At 37.1% G+C, this 25,881-nt stretch overlaps 1 protein-coding gene across 3 annotated transcripts in view; it reads left to right on the forward strand.

The window, feature by feature from the left end:
* The window catches only part of VPS13B (vacuolar protein sorting 13 homolog B), a 756,179-nt gene that overhangs the window by 631,857 nt on the left and 98,441 nt on the right, over nt 1-25,881 (forward strand). For all 3 annotated transcript variants that reach the window (XM_059394925.1, XM_059394927.1, XM_059394926.1), the window contains one exon: nt 19,902-20,098. In XM_059394925.1, the coding sequence (XP_059250908.1) occupies nt 19,902-20,098 (197 nt within the window). The remainder of the gene's footprint in view (nt 1-19,901; nt 20,099-25,881) is intronic.

Genomic DNA, 25,881 nt, shown 5'->3' on the forward strand with positions numbered 1-25,881 from the left:
ATTTCCTGTAGAGCTGGTTTGGTATTTGCAAATTCTTTCAGTTGTTGTTTGTCCTGGAAGCTTTTAATCTCTCCTTCTATTTTCAATGATAGCCTAGCTGGATATAGTATTCTTGGCTGCATGTTTTTCTCGTTTAGTGCTCTGAAAATATCATGCCAGCTCTTTCTGGCCTGCCAGGTCTCTGTGGATAAGTCAGCTGCCAATCTAATATTTTTACCATTGTATGTTACAGACTTCTTTTCCCGGGCTGCTTTCAGGATTTTCTCTTTGTCACTGAGACTTGTAAATTTTACTATTAGGTGACGGGGTGTGGGCCTATTCTTATTGATTTTGAGGGGCGTTCTCTGAACCTCCTGAATTTTGATGCTCATTCCCTTTGCCATATTAGGGAAATTCTCCCCAATAATTCTCTCCAGTATACCTTCTGCTCCCCTCTCTCTTTCTTCTTCTTCTGGAATCCCAATTATTCTAATGTTGTTTTGTCTTATGGTGTCACTTATCTCTCGAATTTTCCCCTCGTGGTCCAGTAGCTGTTTGTCCCTCTTTTGCTCAGCTTCTTTATTCTCTGTCATTTGGCCTTCTATATCACTAATTCTTTCTTCTGCCTCATTTATCCTAGCAGTGAGAGCCTCCATTTTTGATTTCACCTCATTAATAGCTTTTTTGATTTCAACTGGGTTAGATTTTAGTTCTTTTATTTCTCCAGAAAGGGCTTTTATGTCTCTCGAGAGGGTTTCTCTCATATCTTCCATGTCTTTTTCGAGCCTGGCTAGAACCTTGAGAATTGTCATTCTGAACTCTAGATCTGACATATTACCAATGTCTGTATTGATTAGGTCCCTAGCCTTCGGTACTGCCTCTTGTTCTTTTTTTGTGTTGAATTTTTCTGTCTTGTCATTTTGTCCAGATAAGAGTATATGAAGGAGCAAGGAAAATACTAAAAGGGTGGCAACAACCCCAGGAAAATATGCTTTAACCAAATTAGAAGAGATCCCAAATCGTGAGGGGGGAGAAAGGGGATAAAAAGAGGTTCAAAAAGGAAGAAAGAAAAAAAAATTTTTTAAAAAAGAAAACAAATAAGAAAAATATAAAAAAGAAAAAATATATATATTAGATAAACTAGTTAAAAAACGTTAAAAAAGAAAAAGGTAAAAGTTAAAAAAAATTTACCAGAAGGTGAGAAAAAAAAACAAAAAATGAAAAAGAAAAAAATTAAATTAACTGCAAGACTAAAAAAAATCACGAGTTCCGTGCTTTGCTTTGTCCTCCTCTGGAATTTTGCTGCTCTCCTTGGTATTGAAACCGCACTCCTTGGTAGGTGAACTTGATCTCGGCTGGATTTCTTGTTGATCTTCTCGGGGAGGGGCCTGTTGTAGTGATTCTCAAGTGTCTTTGCCCCAGGCGGAATTGCACCGCCCTTACCCGGGGCCGGGGTAAGTAATCCGCTCGGGTTTGCTTTCAGGAGCTTTTGTTCCCTGAGCGCTTTCCATAGAGTTCCGGAGGACGGGAATACAAATGGCGGCCTCCTGGTCTCCGCCCGGAGGAGCTGAGAGCCCAGGGCCCCACTCCTCAGTGCGCCCTCAGAGAACAGCGCCCAGTCACTCCCGTCTGCCTGACCTCTGGCCGCGCTCCGAGCTCACCGAGCCTGCGACCGGTTCAAGGTAACACCGAGCTGCGAGCTTACTGTCGGCTCTGTCTCTGTATCCGGTTTTCCCGTTCCAATACCCGCAAGCTCTGCGACACTCAGACACCCCCGGTCCTTCTGTGACCCTGCGGGACCTGAGGCCACACTGACCCCGCGTGGGCTTCACCCCGGTTTAGTCTCTGGAGCTATGTCCCTCAGCGGAACAGACTTTTAAAAGTCCTGATTTTGTGCGCTGTTGCTCCGCCGCTTGCCGGGAGCCGGCCCCTCCCCCCGGGGTCTATCTTCCCGTCGCTTGGATTCACTTCTCTGCTGGTCCTACCTTTCAGAAATGGTTGTTTTTCTGTTTCCAGAATTGCTGTTCTTCTTCTCTTGGATCTGCCGATGGATTTTCAGGTGTTTGCAATCTTTAGATAAGCTCTCTAGCTGATCTCCGGCTAGCTGAAGTAGTCTCAGCCTGCTACTTCTCCGCCATCTTGACTCCTCCTCCTCTCAAAAATATTTTTTAGAGTTGGTTTGTTTGAATCAAGATCCCACTGAGGTCCACACATTGTTTGATAAGTATGATTTTTTACATATACATCAGTTCTCTTAGTTTCATTCGTTTCTTCTCCTCCAGTTCATTTATTTGTTGAAGACATTGGATTATTTGACCTATAGAATTCTCTAAATTTTACATTTTGATTCACAATTTATCTTTATAATATTGTTTAAATTTTCTTGTTTTCTGTGTATTTTCTGTAAGCTAATAGTTGCTGTGGTGGCTTGATTATATTTCACTTGCGTTTTTACTTTTTTTTTTTTTTAAGAATACCCCCCAAGAGACACAATATTCCCTCTATTGCATCACAAGCGGACTCACATGGTGTCTGCTTATTTCACTTCTGGTGATGTTAAAACTGATCAGACATTATCAGTCTGATCCATCATTATTAAGTTCTCTGTCAACCTTTTACACATTGATTATTCCATAGTTTGTCAGCATATTTTCTCCAGCCCACAGAAGTAAAATTCACTGATTCATTCTTCACTAAGAGGGAAGAAGCAGCCTGCATTTATTGGGCAATTTCTGTGTGCCAGAAATTTTGCTGGGCAGTTTTCCTACATTCTTTCATTTGCTGTTTCCAAAATCTTTGTGTATTCCATATTGTCATTAGAGTTTAATAGGTAAAGAAACTACAGATAGAATTTACTCAAGATCATATAGCTAGTAAGGGAACCCAGTTATGCTAGGTGTTGTTGTTTTTATTAAAAATTAACCTAGAAAATAGTAATTCTCATTTATATGTAGAAGTAGATAAAATAGATCAAAGCTGAAGACCAAACTTAATCAGAATGGCAATGTCTACAGCATTTGTATTACCATCAATAGAGTGATGTTACTGTCCTGTAAGCTAAGTACTTCCCGTGGCCCAGTTCTGTACCACTGGAGCCCAGCTACTAATTTCTCTCAGTCTTAAATATAGCTTTAATGGACTTTATAAGCTCTATGGTAGTTCATCTTATGGAAGGCCATGATGTCTGCCAAATAACATTTTTGTAAAATGAAAACTATATCGTAAAGCATTTTCTAATACTGAGGCATGTTAAGCACTCCAGTTTTGATGAGATAAATCTTGAAATATTTTCTACATGTCTTAAACATCATTTTTCTTCACAATTTGGGGTTAGTGTCCAGAGCACCAAGTTGATGTCTATATGACCTCCCAAAGTCCGTTACAATCCTGTGATTCTCACACTGATGAATTCAAACAGGAAAGGATTATTGGGCCAAAACTTGGAGTATCTTCAGAGCCAGAATGTAGGAAAAGTTACAAAATACAGATGTCTGTCAGGGATGAGGTCCAAAGGGAGAAGCGGGCCAGAAGTTAGAAATAGATATGTTTTTGTACAAAAAAAAAAAAAAAAAGGCTTTATATTTGGCTTTTAGCCAAAGGAATTTTTAAAATACTTAGATCAAACTATTAAGCTGTAATATCCAGTTGAGATATAATAAAGCCCTGGGGTTGAGGATATATAGTTTACAAAAATCATAGCTTATTACATTCACGGAAACTCAGACTTGTGCCAGATTTTACCTTTTAGAGAATCTATAATCCTATATTTTTCAGTCATGGGCAAAATCATCCTGATTCCTTTTGGAATTGTCAGCTTTTGTATATCAAGAATTATAAATGAAAATCAAAGCCTTTAAATATTGTATAATCATGGAAAATAAGGCAAAAATATTTATACTTTTGAACCCTAAAAATAAGCCATTCTCTTTGTTTTATGGAAAACTATAAAATTAATACCATCTATTTTAATTGTTTACTAAAATTTTAAGGACTGCTTATATTAGGGAATATAAAAGAATTTGTCCTTTGTGGGTTGTTGTTTTTTTTTTACTTTTGTAAGAGTGACATGTTCCAAGAATACTTCTTTTCCCTTGGGTAGTAGGGTCAGAGTAAGAAGATCGTAATGGGGAACACCCACGAAGGTGCTGACCATTTCTCTGTGAATATAAAAATTGACCTATGGGCACAACTGTTTGTTGGGTCTCTCTTTTTTTTTTTTAACTCTTGTCCGTACTATTTGTTAGTTTTCTGTGTTATGTGTTTTTTATTTCTGTGAATCTTATTAGAGAAAAATTTGCCATGCAAAGCCAGTGATGTACCCCTAAACAGCAAATTAGGTGTCTGTGGCTTTTCTTCTAGTCCATGATGTGTTATGAATTTAACTAAATTGTCTTAAAAAACATTCCCCAAACTCATCTTTTCCACATTACATTCTTTCTACATGATGATTCGCTTAACAGGACATAGGTCACCACCAAATAATGGTGGTCAGTACAGCCAGAAATTCTATCTGCTAATTTATGAAGAAAGAGCCAGTCATTCTAGCCCAGGAAATTTGCCGCTCTGTAGATTTTCTAAGAGATGATTTTGCAAGTCTTAGAAAATTATGGGTGTCTATGAGAGCCTTCTTTGTTCCCTTAGCCACCTGAAACCTGAAAACAGACCAAATGAACAGACCTATGGTCTGATATGTTTGGTTGGTATGTAAATACACATTATTTTCTAACACCCTGTGGCTGTTCTTAATGGTAAATCAGAGAAGTATAAGGCTAAGAGTGATTGGCACTAAACTACTCGAAGTCATTATTTCAGGCAAATTTGACATGACAGATAATAGGAAAAAATCGTAATCAATGTCAAAGGCATTTACGTTTTCTTGGTAAGAGTATATATCATAGGTATCCCTGACTCCTTTTCTTTTGCATTCCACTTTAGGGCTATAGTGTTGAGGTGGTCATTTGAGAATATGATTGTCTTAGGAATCTATACAGTCTACTTACGTTTGCTTTATCAGATTTGAACATATATTTTCAAATTCTAAGTATTTTATGTGCGGTGAACAAAATTTTATTAGATACCTAGTAACACAAAAATTAATGTTTCCTGATTTTCAAGTTTATCGTAAAATACATTTCATCTCTTTTTTAAAATAGATACTCCCCAATGGTTTGTGCCAATTAAATTGTCACTTCTTATCAGCTAGATTTATGTATATCTGAAAAAAATGACACTTCACATTTAATTTAATGGTATGAATTTTGTATACATTTATAATGTAGTATTTCTAGGTAGGGAATGCCTTAACTTGATCTTGAAAAGATAAAACATATCTCGTACATGTATGAATTTGTTACTTTTATATGTTCATTTCTTGATCCTTCCTCGAGGAAGCCTTCCCTGGTATTGTCTATCTCCCTGCAGGCTGGGAATGTTGCCCCTCTTTAGAACACCCATATTACCCTGGGCCTCTTTATAGTACTGATTCCTTCCTTTACATCGGACTTCTTGTGGGCAGAGTTTGTATGACATCTACCTTTGATTTCCAGTACCTTTGATTGTGACTAAAAGTCTAAGATAAAATAGAATAAGATTAGCTTAATGCATTGAGACTGTCTCCTCAAAGTAATCGCCAAAGTAAGGCCCTATTTTCATGATCTCTTTGTAGGTCTGTGAAGCCTACTGAATGAGCAGGGTGAAGACAAGGAGATCCTTGCAATAGTTCTGTTAAAAGTTTTGAACAAAGAGAGTAGCAGCTAAGGTTATGTACTTATTCTACCCAAAGTTCCTTTGAAGAAAGGCAGAAAGTTACAGTGATATCTAAGCTCGAGTTCCGTGTGCACAGATATACATAGATAACCACAACACAAAATAGTATTACCTAATGCCATAAAAAGACTTTAAACTATGTATGTTTTGGGAGTTCAGAAGAGAAATCACTTCTAATTTGGATGAGTAGAGAAGGGTGTTTTGTTGTTTTCTTGGGAGGAGGTGAAGAGAATAGTTTTGAAAGGTGAATGAGATTTCAAGAAGCTCTGATGGAGCAAATTGAAGGCAGCTAAAGGCGTATGTAGTATAAAAGTAGGAGATTAGTCTAGGAAGATGGGGAGGGGCCAGAATTTGGGCATAATTCCTTGGGAATGTTAATGGTATTTGCATATAATATCATTTTAACATGCTGAGATTTATTCTCCTAGGACATTTATTCAGAATATCAGAGGTCAATTAAGGTTACTATTTTGAAAATTACACAGGGCCACCTGGGTGGCTCAGTTGGTTAAGCATCTGACTCTTGATTTCAACTTAGGTCACAATCTCAGGGTCATGAGATTGAGCCCTGCATGGGGACTCTGTGCTCAGCACAGAGTCTGCTTGTCCCTCTCCCTCTGCTCCTTCCCCCACTCACATATGCGTGCTTGCTCTTGCTCTCCCTCTCAAATAAATAAAATCTTAAGAGAAAGAAGGAAGGAAGGAAAAGGGAAGAGAGGAAGGGAGGAAGGGAAGGGAGGGAGGAAGGAAGAAAAGAAGGGAGGTAGGGAAACTACACAGTATAGTCTTCCCTTTAATTAGGAGCTGATTAGGCATTCTTAGTATCTTTAATTTTTTATATTTTTTTCTTTTTCCTTTCTGTATGTGTCAGCAAATAACTCTTTTCATCATACTTCCATCAGAATCAAAATCATGAGTCACTCTTGCCTGGTTATTAGTAGCTTGCCTTTATCATAGAAACAATACCATTGAATAAATTAAGAATAATTGAGAGGTTAATTAATCTCATTCTTATACACACATTTATGTATATGTGTGATATATATGAAACATATAAAATATATATTAAATAAATGTAAATATTGTCCACAATTGTGAAGAGTCTAAGTTTTACCTCGTTTGCAGTCTAACAGCTTAGCCTGCTGCACTCCCATGGATACTGATAGAAAACACAGAAGTGCTGGATGAATGGCAGCTTAATACCTACAACAGAGTGCATATGTGCTGGTTCATCAAGCCCCAGTTTCTTTAGGGCAACATGAAAAGAGCCAGGTGACACTTGCATACACAGTGAGTTACATTATAGAAGAGGAACCCAGAACTTGGGAAGCCTGAATCTTTTATAATGGGAGGTAAACATGCCTGCTCTCTTTTTGTAGGGAGACGTTATCTCCGTCTTCCATGGCTGTTTGCTGTACATATATCCTTGAAAAGATAGTCTGGAGCAAAAATAATGCCTTTACCTCCAAGACATGTGGAAACATTAAAGGCTTATGGAGAATTATTTCCCAAAAGACATACTCTAAAGGACCTCTGTAAAGACAACAATATTCATCTAAATGAGGAATCAGCAAGCTACATGGCCTGAAGGCCAAATACAGCCCACCATCTGTCCTTGTAAACAAAATTTCATTAGAACACAGACATATACTCATTTAGGTATTTTCTAACTCCTATAATAGGGAAAGTCATGTAGTTGAAACAGATATCACTTTATTTGTGTGTGTGTATATATATATATATATATTGAGATATATATGTATGTATATGTATCAAACACTTGAGGTGTGTATGTATATATACCTCAAGTTTGTTGACCCCATTCTAGTTTAAACGTTTATGACAAGCCTTTACAAAATACACTAAACTTGCTTTTTGTTCTAAAATATTTTAAGATTTTTAAAAGTTACTTTATAATCCCTTCTTCTTTCCAATTATTGAAGGTTATACTATCTGTATGATAGTTCTCTTTCTTATTGTAAAGGGTTATTAAGAGTGGTTATCAATGATTATTTTATATTTTATTAAATATTTTATATTTAACTTTTTTAGTTTTAAGAATAATCATATAGCAAATTATTACAGCATAAGTATTTGGTTTATGAGCATTGCTTATTTGTCAGGTTGCATAGTTTTTAAATCCTGCACAATCAGGTAACTAAAATATGGGAGTCAGTACAGTAGAGTGAATAAGCTCCCTGGGTTCTAGAATCCAATGGTCCAAGACCTATAATTTATTATCACTGAGATCCTTGGCAAGTTGTGTAACACTTTGGATCTTTCTTGTCCTCATCTGAAATGGATATATCCTTAACCAATTTACAGAACTATCACTAGGATTGGAATAAAATTATGTAAATTTGGGCTCACAGTGTATACTTTAAAATATGAACTCTTTTCCTAAAATATAAACTTTAAGAAGCAAACCCTATATCCATACATTTATATTTATATAATACTGTACATATATATTTCTTTATGTATTTATATATTGCTTTAAAATTGGAAAGAGCTAGAATAATCTTATCCCATCATCCTAATTTTTTAGAGGTAAGAAAATTGAGGCTCAGATTGGTTACGTGACTTCAACTTAAGGTGACAAAAGCAGCTAGCAATTAAATTTAGACAAGAAGTAAGCTCTCCCTGATTCTCAATTAATATTCTTTACTGTATACCATGTTCATTTCATCATTTCATGCACATGAGTAAAATACCTGAACAGTTAGAGATGAGAGTAGAGCACAGTACTGAGTTTAGGACTTGTATTCTTATTAAAAGAAACCATAAAATAGTAAAGTTGCCTCTGCTTTAAGTTAGTTTTGACTCAAAAATTCTTAATATATTTTTGTTATTTCTTTTTAAGGAAAAATATTATCTTGAAAGATGTCATATTACACACCTGCATTTGCTTGAAACTTGGTAGCTTGATAAATTGATAAGATAACTGGGTCATATGTTAAGTTTTTTGAAAAACCAACCCAAACATAGATCCTAATAAAAGAATGTTACATATTTCCTTTTAAAGGCTAAAAAGTATTTCTCATGGCTCTTAAATTACCATATTTTGATACCAAGGGAAAATAAAATCTGGACTTAGAGTCTTGTTTGTACTTAGAGGGTTTTCCGGACAGGAAGGCAGTCTTGATGCAATGCAGTAAGCCACAATACCAGTGGGGCATTACAGGTGAAAACTCTGCAGCTGTACCCCTTCACCACAATGTATTACAACTGTACGCTGGAATATTTCCTGTACAGAAATAGGGTTTGGTTAACTTTGTTTCCCAAGAGTAGATCACATTCAAATGTTATAAAATCATGATTTCCTGCATTTGAATACTTGTGGTTTCTCAACTGGTTCCAATATTTTAAGTTGGGTTTTTTTTTTTTTTTTTTTTTTGGTATGACTTCTATTAGTTGAAGATGTATAGAATCTTTTCTTTTCCTTCTTCAAAATCAACTAAAAAAGCAGGTACACATAAAAAGAAATAGTATTATAAACTAAAAACATTTGAGATTGCAAATATATTTGTATTCTGTGTCATAATTAAATGATAGATTTATACTTTGAAGTAGAAACCAAAAAATCAGCAAATTCATTGTCAGAATATGTTTTTATTCAAGATTTTTATTTATTCATTTGAGAGAGATTCAGAGACAGAGCACAACATAGGGAGAGACAAATGGAGAGGGAGAAACAGACTCCCTGCTGAGCTGGGAGCCTGCCATGGGGCTCGATCCCAGGACCTGGAGATCATGACCTGAGCTGAAGGCAGATGCCCAACCATCTGAGCCATCCAGAATACATTTTTTAGGTGCCCCCAGAATACATTTTTAAATATATTTTAATATAAATATATAAATTTTACATTTTTAATAACTATTAAAAACTAATAACTATTGGAAAGTATCTTTACTCAGTTGCATTTGTTCTGAGTAATGAATGTTTCTCCTATTGTTATTAAAAATAACTGATTATAAGAAATGTTCTTCATATTTAGTACAGTTACATCCAATCATAATTATAAACAGAAACCTCTTCTGTATGGTATTTTTTTTAGCTTATCAGGTTTTAATGATTATATTGTCCATTTATACCAATTTCTACATATACATTGTCTCTTCCAGTCACACTTCAATCAACTATTTCATGCTCAGACCTTTCTTTATTTTAACTATTTACTTACATACTCTCTTACAGTCATCACTTAAAAACTCTATAACCTATCTATCTCTAATCTTTCCAATGCATTCCCCCTGTGGAATATATTTAGTGTTAATACCACTTTGATATTGTTATAAATGGAGTGTATACTCTTAATGGTTAATAAGATAAAATAACTGTCTATTAAAAAAAAGAGTTTCACTACAATTACTTTTTCAAAAGTTATCAACTAGGAATATTCCAGTGTGAAAAGTCTCTGCTCCACCCACCCCAGGGGTAGATGTCAGGAAGCATTTGAGGAAATTGATTAGTTTTAAGGCTGCTTAAGGCTGTGGATAACAGATAAACTTTTAAGCTAACCAAAAAGTTTAAAAGGAAAAGCTGCAGAATGAGATGTTTACAGAAGCTTTGAAAAGCTCCAGCAGATACCTGGGAAACCATAACAGCATACGGATGCTTAGGGCTATGTTCTTGCCCCAGGCTCTGCACTTGCACAGCATTGACCTGAGAGGGCCCTACACTCTCACCTCTGACTAACCTTAAGGCTCTGCGTAAGCAGGAAGGGAGGGCTAAGACAGAGTTGAAAGCATGTCCAACAGCACATAGAGCATCTCAGCAGATATGGGGGCTTATTGGTTCTAGACTGTTAAGGAAATCTGTAATCATTAACTGACCACTAAGCTCACCAACTAGAGACTTAAGTGACCATATGATAAAGAATACATACTTTTTAGAACTGGTTCATAAATGTTACTAGACACAAACAGTTACAACAAATAGCAATGACAAGAAGCCTTGGGCAAGGGAGAGAATCTGATTTCCACAGTTGCCACTGTTTATTAACAGTACAATAGTAATAGAGTTAATACTCATTAACATAATAAAATTTTGTGTCATTTTAAATGACTAGTTTTCAAGAAAAAAATATGTAATATGCAAAGAAACAAAGTATGGCCCATAGATGGGAAAAGTAATCAAAAGAATCTGTCCTTCAGAAGCCCAGATGTTGATCTTGCCAGACAAAAATTTAGCTACGTATTTTAAATATGTTCAAGAATCTAAAGAAAGTCATGTTTAAGGGACTAAAGGGAAATATGAGAATGACTTTGTACCAAATATATCAATAAAGAGATAGATATTATAAAGAAAAAAGAATCAAATAGAAATCCCAGAGTTAAAAGGTATAGTAATTGAAATGAAAAATTTACTGGACGGTCTCAACAGCAGATTTGAGCAGGGAAGAAAAAATTAGTAAACTTAAAGATAGGTTTGTTGAGATTATTGAGTCTGAAGAACAGAAAGAAAAAGAATTAAGACAAATAAACAGAGCCTCAGAGACCTATGGAATACCATCAAGTGTATCAAGCTATACATTATGGGAATCCTAGAAAGAGAGGAGAGAGAGAGAAAGAATATTTGAAGAAATAATGACTGAACACTTTCCAGATTGGATGAAACTTAGTGTACACATCCAACAGCTCAGTGAACTTCAAGTAGGATAAACTCAACTCAGACTGTCAAAAGACAACTTTTTGACTCATCATATATACGTGGGATGATTGATAAGATCAACAACTGATTTCTCATCAGCAATCATGCAGGCCACCGGGAGAGGAATAACATATTCAAAGTGCTGAGAGAAAAAAAAAAAAAAAGAGAGAGAAAACATTTGCCCAATTAAGTAACTAAAAAGACTGGGATAAATGATAAAGATTAAAATGGATCCCACATTCAGATTTCTTCCCAAGAATCCACTTTAAAGAAATGGGAACATGGAAATTGCAAGTAACACATTATTAGGTGTGTTTTTCTTCTTTAAGGGTAATGAGTTGAAGAGCATAAAATCTATAGCCAGTAGGTCTCTCTTACTAAATATGTGTTCTTGAACATGATACCTGACTTCTCTGGGCCATAGTTAACTTATCCTTAAAATGGCAATAATATTTTCCTCACTAAGGTAGTATATAAGAAAAATCTTTGTAAATTGTACGGGACTATTTACAAGGTAGTTTCTTCTGCCACAGCTGCCATCAGTATTATTATTACAAAAACAAAGGTGATGTTGAAAAAAGCAGCTGTTCTTCCCCCTAGTCACCTGTTGACTTGGCATCCTGGGAAATCTGGAAATGTGGTGGGGAGAGTAATAAAAGTGGTGTCCTCTGCTACAACCAGGTTTAATAACTAGTCCTGAATGAAAGTTCCAGCTTTATGCTCGCTAACCAACCCAATGTAGCCACTCTGCCTCTATTTTGTCTAATACAAACTAAAAGACAGTTGAAACAAGACTGATGGAATCCATCACTTGCTAGATCTCCTCCTCCCTACTGACTCTTTATTATACACATAAATATAAGGAAGATACTTTCTCGGTATCCTTTTCCTAGGTTGCTTATTATGACTGTGTGGGCAAAAGGGCAGTGGCCCAGCTTCAGCAGGCCCTGCACAAAGAAATCAGAGCGATTTATCTATGAGGACAGATGGGCACTTGCAACCTTGCTAATAGTCTTGGCAGTGCTATTGAGTAATAAAAACAAATTAAGTGCCAAAATATTCTTTGTACCAGAAATATTTTTAAATAGCCAACACACATGCAAATCTTCCCAAATTAGCCATCAAATGGAAACAAATTGTGGAATAACATTTTAAATGCAAAAATACATGTGCTCTTACCAACTGGCAGATATACAACCTAAAATATATTCATATGCAAAGACCACATATGCTTAGAGTACAGTTTATTATGTATGGCTGGCTAATTTTTTAGATTCTGTCAAATAATGGATAGGAAAACAAAATGTTATAAAAAATATATATAATCTTGACAGTCATTTGAAATGTACCATGTGTTACATGTGGAATGTTTTCCAGTGAAACCAATTTACTTGTTCCCACTTCCCATGACTCAGTATTAGATATTCAAGCTTTCTAAACTATTTTTTGGCAACCCAACTTCCTTGGAATAGTCCTCTTTCCTTCAAGTTATTCAGCGCAGGCATTAATAATAAATCCTCAGTTACAGATATGTAACTAAAGATCATTCACATCATCTCTTTCAGACCTAAAAGCACATAATAAAGTTATTTAAATAGATCACACAAAACAGAGCCCAGAGTTATTCCTTGAGCATAATTAATTGCTGCCATATGAAGCACAATATGACTGCATTCAATTTGTTCGTTTAATTGTGGTACTACTAACCTAGAGATTAGCTGGGCAATGTCAATTCCTAACTGAAAGGCAAAGGAAGATTAGTGAGCTAATGAAAAGTTTGTTCAAAGTGGATGTGATTGCAGAATAAAATGGAGGGGCTCAGTATATATAAAACAAGATCGTTGTAGAATAGAAGACTGTTTAGGAAGGTGAAAGTGTTAACTTTTCAGCACCTAACTACATTCATTAGTTTAAAACGTTATTAAGCATATATCAGATACCAGATTTTGTGCTGTGAATTCACTGGAGAAATAGCTGGAGTTCTTTAAGAATCCCTCTCAGAGAACACACACAATGCAAGCCAGACCTCAGGAGCAAATAGTAGCATAACTTTTAGAACCACAACCATTGTCTCAACCCTCCTAAATCAGGACTCATTTTCAATACATGGCTCTCTTCCCTCTCTCCTAGTCACTACCTGAACTAGGAGATTTAGCCCCTCTTTTAAATAAATAAATAAATAAATAAATAGGCGCCTGGGTGGCTCAGTGGTTAAAAGCCTCTGTCTTCAGCTCGGGTCATGATCCCAGGGTCCTGGGATCGGGTCCCATGTCGGGCTCTCTGCTCTGTAGGGAGTCTGCTTCCTCTTTTCTCTCTGCCTGCCTCTCTGCCTACTTGTGATCTCTGTCTGTCAAATAAATAAAATGTTTAAAAAATAATAATAAAATAAATAAATAAATAAAAGATTTTATTTATTTCCTTACTTATTTGACAAAGAGAGAGGAGAGAATGCACATGAGTAGGGGTAGGGCAAAGGAGAAGGGAGAAGCAGATTCTGTCCTGGGTGGGAAGCCCTATAAAGAGCTTCATCCCAGAACTCTGCAGTTATGACCTGAGCTGAAGGCAGATGCTTAACCAACTGAGTCACGCAGAATCCCCACAGAATGATCTCCTCTTGTATGGATAGACACTGACTCGCATCCCTTTTTCCTCCTCTCATCGACCTTCTTTCTACCTCCCAGACCCTTCCACTGAGCCCTCTGGACACTTGATTTGTGAACTCCTCTAAACCTCCATCTCTTCTTTAAGCATTTCCCCTGTCCCTTTACCTTAGATAAAAGTCTTGCTGTCCCCTGGGACTCTGTGCACCATTGTAACCCTCTGAGGTGGAGACTTCATTCCCTCCATCTCTTTTTACCTCAAGGTCAGGAGATAAGATGTTCTTGTTCACCAGTGCCACTTGCCTTTGCTCTTCTACCCTCGTATAAAATCTCCCTGCTCCTTTGAGACTCATTCCATCTAATTAATTGTCCTCCCCACCCCTCTTTGTTGTTGTCACCTACTAACTTTTTCGTCACTTTTCCAAATTCTCAGAAGTCTCTGGCCCAGGGCTTCTTTTTTCTTTCTTTCAATTTTTTATTTCTAATTAGTTAACATATAGTGTAATATTAGTTTCAGGAATAGAATTTAGTGATTCATCACTTACATATAACACCCAGTGCTCATTACAAGTGCCCCCTCAGTACCAATCACCCATTTAGCCCACCCCCAACTGACATCAACATCCTTGCAAATGACCCAGCCAACAGCAAGTCCCGGACCTTGCTTTCATCCCAAACTGTTCTGCCTCCTCAATCACTCATTCCAGCATCTCATCTCACTTGTGGTCTGTCTCACCAGCCTGCTCACTCAGCAGACTCCACTATGGTCATTTGTTAAACTATATATAAACCTGTAAATATCACATAGAAACCTATCCCTTCTCTCTCCCTGTCCATCAGCTCACTCTGTTTTCTCATCCCCTTTCAGCCAGTTTATATTCTTAATCCATCATTTAAAACACCCTCTTGCCAATAAACACCCTGAACTCTGATGCTCTGTCTTTCCATTACACTCTCCAGACAAAAGGCTAAGGCTGGGCAAACCTAGAGCCATGTATCAACACATTAACTCCCTCTTCTACTCTTTAGAATAGCCAACTCCTTACTGCAAATTTCCACTTGAATACCTCATTGCTCCTTCTAACTCAGCTTGCCTAAAAATGAACTCATGATCTCCCCTCCTCTACCCCACATATACCACAAACCTACTCCCCCGTGGGACAGATGAGTCTTACCCAACTTTGTAAATGACCTCAGCACTCACTGAGTTGCTTGGGCCAGAAACCTTGACATCTCCCTCTCCTTGTATCTAGTCGGGCGATAAAATTTTATGTCCCAAGAATCTCCCACACATCACTCTGCTGCCACCAACCATACTCTAGGTATAGACCACAGTACTCACTTCCTGCCTGGTCCTTTCACATCCAGGCTTGCCCTTTTTTAATCCATTCTCTATACAACATTCAGAAGCTTTTAAAAGAAACATACATTTGGCCCATTACTTCTTTGCTTTAAAACCCTTCAAAGATGTCCCACTGATGTGAAGGTAAAGTCAAAAATCCTTAACATGGCCTAAAAACAATAGTTTTTGTTATCTGCATTTCTCAAATGAGGGAACTGAGGCTCAGATTCATTAAAGAGTTGCTCAAATTGTAGAGCCATGACTTAAGATTTCATCCCATGGGAGTGCCATACCAGAAAGACATTTTAAGATGGAGAAATAAAACATAAAGATTCTATGTGTATGGTTTATAAATTTATGACTCAATGTGTATCTGAATGGATAATTGACTAAAATTACCTTTAAAATACTAGTTATGCTCATTTTAGCTTTCCATCAGAAGTCTTGAAGACAAATACATCCTTGTAATGGTGGAAGGGATCAAATATGCTTTAGCAAATGTACTCACAGACATCCAATGTAGTACGATTTTTTTCAACAGAAGTTTATTTGGAGTGAATTTATTAATATCCCTTTGTTAAACAAGAAAAATAGGGTGTACAAAGGCAAATCCTAACAAACACATAGCTGAGATATTTGGGGATTTATTTCTCTAGTAGTTTTCTATTGTTGTCTGAATCTTCAGAGTTGTCTGTAATGTTCAAGTTGAAGTATGTAACCACAGAGCCAGCCTCACACAAAGTTGTGAACTAAATAAAGTTTGTCTTTGGCTCTCTTCCAAGTCTTTCTTTTTGAACTCTCCATAACTCCTCCTCCCCTAAGTGCCAGTGTTGGTACAGTCCAGTTTCATTGCCCTTAAACTGCCTCATGGCTTCCCACAATGGTTCCCAGCTTGGATTGCCTTATATTATGGACCTATTCCAACCCTCGCCTTGCACATCAAAAATTACTAGATTTTTCTTCCTTAAAGCCCCACTCTGCTTTCCAATGTGACAGCCAATTTTCATAAGCTATTATATATTAATTTTAATGGAGAACTTCTGGAGACAATACCAGAAACAAGTCTTTTCTTTTCACTGTACTTTCTGTGTAACCTCCCTACCAAGAAGATAATTTTGAACTTTACATTGTATTGTTTGCATTACAGAAAAACAATAGGTTTTTAAATATGCTTTTCTAAACTCATTTGCCCTCTTCCACATCTTACCCACCTCTGGTTATGACTAACCTACACCAAAGGACTGACTCATTGGCAGTCACTGGCAGTCCAGAGGGAAGATAAGCAATGAGATAGTCCTTTATCTCTCAAGTCATAGCCAACATGGAGGACCATGTTTTAATAGGCGTGTAGCAGAAAACTGTATTGAACTATGATTACAGTGTTCCTGCCTATCCAGGTTCAAGGCTTATTATTTTCTTCTTACAAGCCCAGCCCATCGTTAAGAAATCTGGCAAGTAAGACTGCTTATCACAAACTCACAGCTCCTGGTAAAGATGCCCAAGTTTCAGAAGTGTTCTTTGAGCATGAAAAGGATAAGTAATTCATGGCTAACACTTCTTAAGCTTTTACTTTGTGGTATTATATGAGATGCTTTGTCTCTTTGGATTCTCACAATTCCTGAGATAGTTCTGTTACTCTTTCCTTTTTAGAAATAAAGAAAGTGATGTTGGAGAAATGGATTTGCCCAAGAAGTCATAGCTAGGAGCTAGGAATTGAATCCTGTTAGGTTTGACTCCAAAGTTCATGCCTTCATCTTCTCTACTTCTTTGTGGAGAATTTTTAATGTGCCAGAGAAGGACTGAATCACCCAGTTTGTGTATATTCCTTCATTCATTCATTCATTCATGAATTATTCATTCAGCAACTTTTTTTTTCTTGAACATTCACTGTATACACTTTGCCAGGTGCTATGAAAATCCAAAGCTCAGCCAAATGGAAATCATTCCCTCAAAGAATGTGCCTACCAGGGAAGATGTCATGTATAGAAATAACTATAACATGAGGTATACAGACATAAGAGCTATGAAACAGACTCCCTTTTAAAAAACTATTAGAGTTCAGGAAAAAAAAGAGAGCATTTCTCCATCTGGGGAGGTGAAAAGGCTCGAAATAAGGTGGTATTTCATTTGGACCTTGATAGATGGGAAGGATTTAAATATGAGACAATAAGAAATGAAGGGGTATGCAGGTATTTTAGGCTGAGAGAGAATATAGGAACAAAGACCCAGAGAAGGGAAAGTTAGAAAAATGTAGGTCATGGAAAGCATGAAGGGAGAGAGAATTTCAAGAAATGGTGGGTAAAGTGGATTACTATGAATGTGTTACTTGTCCTCATCACTAAAGAGAACATATGCTTCTGTTGCATCCCCCTGTCTCTTACTCATATCCATTTTGTTCCCCCTTTTTCCCAGTAAGCATCTCTCCACACACCGATGCTCAAGTCCCTCTTTAAAGAAAAGAAACTGTTATGGGTGGAGAGGTAACATTTATTCCCATTGAAAGATTAGGAATCATTATTTAGGGGGAAAAAGGAGAAATCTATTCATTTAGGAAGCTTCTGTTAAGATCCTAGCATGTCCAAAAACTGTTAGATGCTAAGAAAAATTTTTTTACATAATGTGTCATTTTTGTACAAGGATCTCAGAGTTGACTAAAGGAGACAAACATGGAAATAGGGAATTACAAAGTGTGATGAGTTTTATGATAAAGGAGTGTATTAGAAATAGTAGTGACACAAAAGAGGCAGCAATCAGCTCTGAGGATGGTAATTAGGGAATGTTTCCAAAAGAAAAGACGTACCTGAGGACAGTCCTTTTTTTTTTTTTTTTTTTTTCCCCCAAAGACAAATGGGAATAACCCACATGTTCTATTTTAAAGCTTTTTTTTTTTAAAATTAGTAATGTACCTTGGATGTCTTTTGTGTTAGTGTATATAGATATTCCTTATTCATTTTAGTGGTTGTATAGTAATCCATTTATAGATCTTCATGTGATATTTAACTAATCCCCTATTAATGGATATCTGATTCATTTCTAATTTCTTACTAATACAGCCAGTGCTGAACTAAATTCACACTTGTATTGGAATCTCTGTAAACAAATTCTTAGACATATACTTCCAAGCATTTAAGTGATATTACCAAATTGCCCTCCAAAAATGCTGGATGGAAATGCTTATTTCCTTACCCATGCAGACATTGGAGCTGTTCGTCTTTTAAAACTGCCAGAGTAACAAATAAAAAACACTATGTTGTGAATTTGAATTTGAATTTACGTATTAGTGAAGTTGAGTATCTTTTCAGGCTTACTGGCTGATTACTTTTCTTTTGCTGTGAACTAATTAGTGTCAGAGTCTGCGATTTTACCATATACCAGCTAATAAATCAGCCTGTTAGTGTTCCCTGGCGACTGGCAGAAGATGTAAGACTCATGGGTCAAAAACAAAGAACATTATTACTCCGCGCACAACAAGTAACATGAGCATCATGTTTGTACTGGTTCCTCTTGCCCGCAGGTCCCACAAGGGCAATGCAGAAGGGCCCTCGGGGATGGTAGGCGCCAAGGAACACGGAGCTTGTCAAATCTACTCCTTTAGAGTGAGTCTTCTTTTTGTCCTGCAGAGAGACTTTCCCACATGCCTCAGGGTTCTTCTCTGGAAACACAACCTAAGAACTAGCCCCAGTTAACAGCTTTCAGGGCCTTGCATCCTAGTCATACCTAGCAATGACATGCAGGGAAGTTCAGGGCCCATCGCTAATTGCCTTTTCCAACATACTTCCTTTTTAAATGTTTTTCTACATGCTTATTTATCATTTTGTCATTGATTTGTAAGATCTCTCTGCTACCACAACAGTTACTCCTGGAACTATCATAGAATATCACCTATCTTACCCAGTTTGCTTTTTTAAAAAAAATTTGATTTTATCTACTGTTGTTTTGTGCGGTTGATGGGTTTCATGCGATACTTATAAAAAACTGCCCTATTATAAAAGTATTAACCAATTTTTTTCCTCCTCTGCTTTCAGTTTTGGCCTTTAATATTTTTATCCTTTGGGAATCTACTTTCGTGTAGGAATGATGTAGGGACCCACTTTGGTTTTACCAAATGGCTGGACAGTTCTTGTAGCTTCATTTCTTGTCTTTCCCTACTTGTTGGAAATGGTATCTTCCTTACATACTAAAATTTATCAGTACTTATATCTTATACTATTTTGTGTTCTGTTTCTTCTATTTGTAGGCCATTACTCAAACCTTATCTTTTAACTGCTATAGCCTTATAATAAACTTAACACCTGGTAGGTATTTGTTCCTCATTTTTTTCTCTTTTATTTAAAAACTTTCTTGGCTTTTTTCATATATTTTTGAATGGGTCTTTTAAAATAAAGTAGGTAAACAGGGTAAATACAACTATGAAAGAAATTTTGAACTACTGTCTTACAGACATCCTTTTCTAAAAGTCTTATTCATATTATAACTTGGATGATTTAATTTGCATTTCAACAAATATAGAACTGTATCATAGTTTGTATTTGCAACTTTTAAAATCTTTATTTTAATATAGATTCCTTGTAGTTTGGAATACTGGGATGAACTCCAGAAGGTTTTTGTTGCATTTCAAGAATTTAGTCTGTCTGAAAGCAAAGTTTGTGAGCTACAGTTGCCAGATATCAATCTTGTGAGTGACCAAAAGAAACTGGTATCCTCGGATCTTTGGAGAATTGTCCTGAACAGCAGTCAAAATGGTGCTGATGACCAAAGGTAAGTTGGCAAAAAAATGAAATAGTGACATTATGCTGGGAAACGGTCATTAATTCCTCATATCTAGTGACCCCTTGCTTAGTCGTATCTTAGCTGGCTAGCAGCTGCATCTGTACAAACCACAGATGAGAACTAGGACAGAAGACAGAAGCTGACATAGCAAAGTCTGCATACTAAAAATCCTGTGTTATATGCATAATATAGCTCTGTGAGCCCTCCTGATAAGAACCTGTTCCTTCAGTATAAAAACAAAAAGTTCAAAAAACAAACTACCAGAAGAAAAAAAAAAGAGCCATCATGAGCAAAAAAGTGTAAAGAAAAGAACCATTAATTCTTTAACAGACTCTTAATGATGCAGTAAATAATATGTGTTAATGATAACCCTGGGACATTAAGAGAAAGGTTAAATAAATCGTATTGTCTCCTTCTAAAAAGGTAAATTTTGGAAATATTTCTTAAGTGGCTTAATTTTTTTCTTAAAGATTTTATTCATTTGAGGAGGGGAGAGAGAGTGTGTGCACAGCTGGGGTGGGAAGTGGGGGAGGAGAAGCAGATTCCCCAGTGAGTGGGGAGCCTGTTGCCTGACCCCATCCCAGGACCCTGGGATCTTGACCTGAGCCAAAGGCAGATACTTAACTGATTGGGCCACCCAGACACCCATCTTAAGTGGTTTTAAGAAAAAAAAAAACTTTAAAATACCTCTAGACATTAAAAAAAAAAAAACTTGGCTAACCAAAATGACTTCTATCAAAGGCTTTCTAGGTAGCTCTACATTGTATTTGGCCATAAAGAATCTTAGAACTGAAATAAATTTTTTAAAAAAGAGGGGGGGCACACCTGGGTGGTTCAGTAGGTTAAAGCCTCTGCCTTCGGCTCAGGTCATGATCCCAGGGTCCTGGGATCGAGCTCCGCATCGGGCTCTCTGCTCAGCAGGGAGTCTGCTTCCTTCTCTCTCTCTGCCTGCTTCTCTGCCTACTTGTGATCTCTGTCTGTCAAATAAATAAATTTAAAAAAAAAAAAGAATCTTAGAACTGTAGACTTCATCATGTGTTCTGTATCATGTCCCCACAGCTTCCTGTCCCACATCTCCTACAGGATATCTGATTAGTGGCAAAAGAGGGCCAGACTGTCTGTTTTCTATATCTGTCTGCTTGATATGTGTACTAACTTAGAGTAGGAAAAAAATTGGCTTTGGTAACCTGTTCTTCAGCCTATCTTCTCATTTACATGTCCCTATTAGTCAAGCCTTTCTGTCCCACAAAAGACAAGAAAAAGATACTAAATCCGAGTCTGTGGGATAGTTTTCTTGGGTCATATGATAATGCGTGTACCATGGGCTCAGGCCTGTCTTGCCGTCTGTCACTCTCAACATCCTGTTCCAGTTCTCCTGATGAACTGGCTTTAGCATTATCTTACTCCTCTTATATAATCCATTCTTTTCTCTCCCCCAAACAATAGTCTGGCACTAACAAAGAGAAAAAACACCCATCCTTCGTAACATCCCACAAATCAGCTGTTTTCTCTTTTCTGTGTTACCTTTATTTTTGCCCATGAGTGTATGCCTTTACAAGGTTATAATCATAGCACATCATTTAGTGTTCTGATTCCTTCTTTATATTATAAAGAGTTGTGAATGCTGTCTCTCTTTGTTTTTGTTAATAATACTATCTGTTCATTGAAGAGTAGGAAATAAAGAGAATGCCATCACCCATGATCACATCACACTGATAACTTCTATTTACATTTTAGCAGTAGCTTCATTGTCTTTTCCAGTTATTATTCTGTGTGATTAATAATAATAGTGTGTCTTTATACTTTATATGTTCTATTTCCAGGTCATGTGGGCTCTTTAAGAATAATTGCTTTCCTTTTATATTACCTATTGATTATAAGTAGTAAAAATATAGTAGAGGTGTGGGATCTTAATTTCACCTGTATGTGGAATTCAGTAATGAAAAGAATACCCTTCCTGCAAGAAGTTAGCAAATGCATAGGAAAACTGCCTATTCCAAGCACAGGTTACCTAGTCAGAAACCAAGAAATCTCAGAAAATAGAGTTGTAAGTAACAAAAATGTTTTTTTTTGAGTTTCATTAATAGTATCAAGTTAGAAATCATTTCTTGATTCTAATTATGAAAGAATGCATTTTCAGCACTGGAAGAAGCATTTTCGACAAGGTTAATTCCTCTGAATCTGAAACATTCATAAAAATTACTTTTGTGGTAAGCTTAGCACTACAGAAATGTGGAACCTTTAGGGAATGGAAATTTATGCAGACAATCAAATTCAGGCAATTTTTCACCAAGCTTTTTGACATTGTAATCATAGATCTTTTGTCCTCACCTGGGATTTTTCAAGTTACCTAATATTTCACAATTGATCTTGCTTTGTTTGACATTAACCATTTTTCAGATAGAATTTGATATTAATGAAATTAAATTTAAAGAGCTATTTTAAAAGTCAACTTCGTAAGACCCTACTAAGACATTTTGCAAAAGGGATAGTAAATAAATTTCATCCAGTTTCTAGAAAGTAAAAATCACAGCTTCAATAATATGTTAGCATTGTATGCAGGAAGAAAACTGTTTCAGTTAGCTCCAGTACATTCTGTCGTGAGGAATTTAGAACTAGACAAAAACCTGACCCTTTATGATTAGAGATTATCTTATAAGTAATATTCTCAGTGGTTTGAAAAGGACATGCATCAGACTGTTGTACGTTCCAGGAAGAAAGTTCATAAAAGCAAGTCTTATGAAGCTTAATCTTAAGAAGAAAAAAGAGGAAGAAAAAGCAAAGAGCATCTTGCCCATAATTGGCATAAAGCTGCAACAGTGTAGGGCAACGCCGTGGTAATGGCATCACTATATGTAAGTAAATGGAAGCACTATTTAATGGAGAATTGCAAATTAGAGGACCTGGATTTAAGTCCTGGCTCCATCACCAACTAGGTATTTGACTTTGAGAAACAAATTTCTAAGCTGAGGTCCTAAGGAATGATTAGGCGCTTAAGTCCAAAGGGTGGGCAGTTAACCTTTATTAAAAAAGGACTGGAGGGGCGCCTGGATGGCCCAGTGGGTTGGGCCTCGCCTTCGGCTCGGATAATGATCTCAGGGTCCTGGATTTGAGTCCTCTGTTGGGCTCTCTGCTCGGCAGGAGCCTGCTTCCCCCTCTCTCTCTGCTTGCCTCTCTGCCTACTTGTGATCTCTGTCTGTCAAATAAATAAATAAAATCTTTAAAAAAAATAAAAAATAAAAAGGACTGGAGACAAAAGAGCCAGTCTCTTAAACCTTAGTCTGTTTTTCCCCTAGAGGTAGATTATCTTTAATTCAGTGCCTCTGTATTTGTAATAAGTACATTCCACCATCTTTAAGCAGTGGTTTGCTTGCTCATATGAAGAGGAATGATTGGCAATGATTGTGTTTTTTTTTTTGAAGGCAGCATTTGAAGTAGAGTAACTTCAAGCTTAGTTTCCACCACAGTATTGACCTTTTAGGAGACTTGTCCTATTTGCAGCACACTGGACAGAGGCAAAAGATACAACCTTTAAGCCCAGATCAAGATAATCCATTTCAGCTATTTATCTTTAATCTAATCATGTATGTATTTGCCCATTGAGTAAGCCTAAATAAACCCCCTTTATCAGTTAGGTGCTGACAAGAAATAGAAGGCACACTAGAACTTGAAGATTGTGGCAAGTTTAATGAAAGGACTATTTACAAAAGTGTGGGCAGGATTAAGGGACAGTGCAGTACCCTGGGGCTAAGAATCCTGGGGAACCATCCCGCTCTTGGTCCTGAAGGAGCCTGGGGAATACATATCCTCCCTCCATCTCCTCTCGCTTTCTGATCTCCTATCGGCACCTCCTGCTGGCTGAACCAGAGAATAAGACAAAGGACAAAGCAGCTTGTTGAGACAGTTGGTTGGCAGAGAAGAGGATGGGGAAGGGTAGAAAGTGTGGATCCAGTGAACAAACAGAAGGTAGCTGGCAACTACACACTCTATTTGGGATATATAATTTCTTACTCAGTAACTGGTCCTACAAGAGGAAAAGGCAAACAGAATGGTGGGCCCAGCTCTCAGGTTTTGGGCTACTCTGCTAGGTTCCCTGGGTTTAGAATCAATTTGATGTCTTCTGATGTACCAGAACAAACATCTAATTTGTTTTGATCTCTGCATCCCCACCCCAACCACCCCCCCCGACCCCGCCTGCCTTACTCTCATGCCAAATGACTAATCCTAGGAGTCTGTGACTTTGTAAAGTCCTACAAATTATAGGCAACTATCTGTAACATGATAATAACTGCCAATCTTGATATATAGGTTCAGTTAACTTCATTACCAGCTGATAATGGTCAACTGTGTTCACCTTCACCAAGTCCTTGGTGGTTTGTTGTGCGTGTTGCTTGATCATTTCTCCCAACATGAGAACGTATGAAAGCAGATGACTTAAAAGGACTGTCTATGCCCACCCCAACATGCTGGTTAATGGAAGAAGGCATCTTAGAAAAAGAAGGGGCCTAAGGGCCCTCTTTCTTTGCACCATGAAAATGGAAACTCTGGGGAGTTTTTTGGTGTACTTGCATTTTTAGATGTGCCACAACAAAGTATTTCCTCCTACTCCCTAAACATCTTGTAAAAGCAGCCCCCATCTATTCATATTAGGCAATCTTCGAGATAGTGGTCAACAGCTTTTTTTTTTTCCAAAGAGGAGATGCTTTTCATTTTTCAAAGCCTTGATTCTTGCATAGACAGACAGTGGAGGAATTAGATGAAGAGCACGTGATGATCAAGTCCTGGAGTGTTTCTCTTCTCTCCACCAGTTGAACTTTCTCCTACCAGAAGAGGACTATGGCTTCCAGATACTCTTTCCTTCCATTTGGCTGCTTGGATGTCTACTTTTAATGTACTTAAATTTGTTGAGTACTGTTTTAAAAGAACCTTTTGATGTTCATAAACCATTCAGGTGTAAACCGGAATATTCTTTACCCCGAGCTAAACGAGAGCTTTGCCTTTTCTACCTTGGGTAGAAGGGATGCTTGTATTTTTCCCCAAGTGTCTTTTTGAAGCCTTTTACTACTTCCTTTTAGTTGATGATTGAACTCCATGTAACACCAGGAGTTGGTCTTCTGCCAGCTAACCCTTTTCCCTGTACACATTCCCCAAAGTAATCAGTTTTCCTCAGGGCTCACCTAAAATTTTAGGCTGGTGATATAAAAATGACTCACAAGTCTCTGTGTCATGGTATTTAGTCTGTGTGCTATGGAAGATTCTCTCTTTTTAAAGTCAGATACAAAGGAGTCCTTTACCTGAGGGCCTATTTAAACCTGTTGCATTTTTTTAAGCCATGGATTACAACCAGTTAGTGGGTCATGAAATCAATTTAGCAGGCTGTAGCCAGAATTTTTTTAATGAAATAAAAAATATTGGTGTGAAAAGGACAATATGTATAATTCTACTTATGTGAGATACCAAGAGTAGCAAATTTTTAGAGACAGAGTAGAACAGTGTGTTCATCAGGGGATGGGAAAGAGGGGAAGGAGGAGTTCTGGTTTAAGGATATAGAGTTTGAGTGCAGGAAGATGAAAAACCTCTGGAGATGGAGCACTGATTTGTCCACCAGAGCAGATGTCCTAAATGCCACTGAATGTGCACTTGGGCAAAACAGTAAATTTATGTTATCTATATAGTTCATGACAATTTTTACAATGTCAGTGGGTATCATATTTTTAGTAGACTTACCTCCCCCCTCCACCGTTTTATATGTGTCCTAGAATACAGTAAAA

This window comes from Mustela nigripes, chromosome 3 (genome assembly GCF_022355385.1).
Source record: "Mustela nigripes isolate SB6536 chromosome 3, MUSNIG.SB6536, whole genome shotgun sequence".
In the NCBI taxonomy this organism is placed as follows: Eukaryota; Metazoa; Chordata; class Mammalia; order Carnivora; family Mustelidae; genus Mustela; species Mustela nigripes.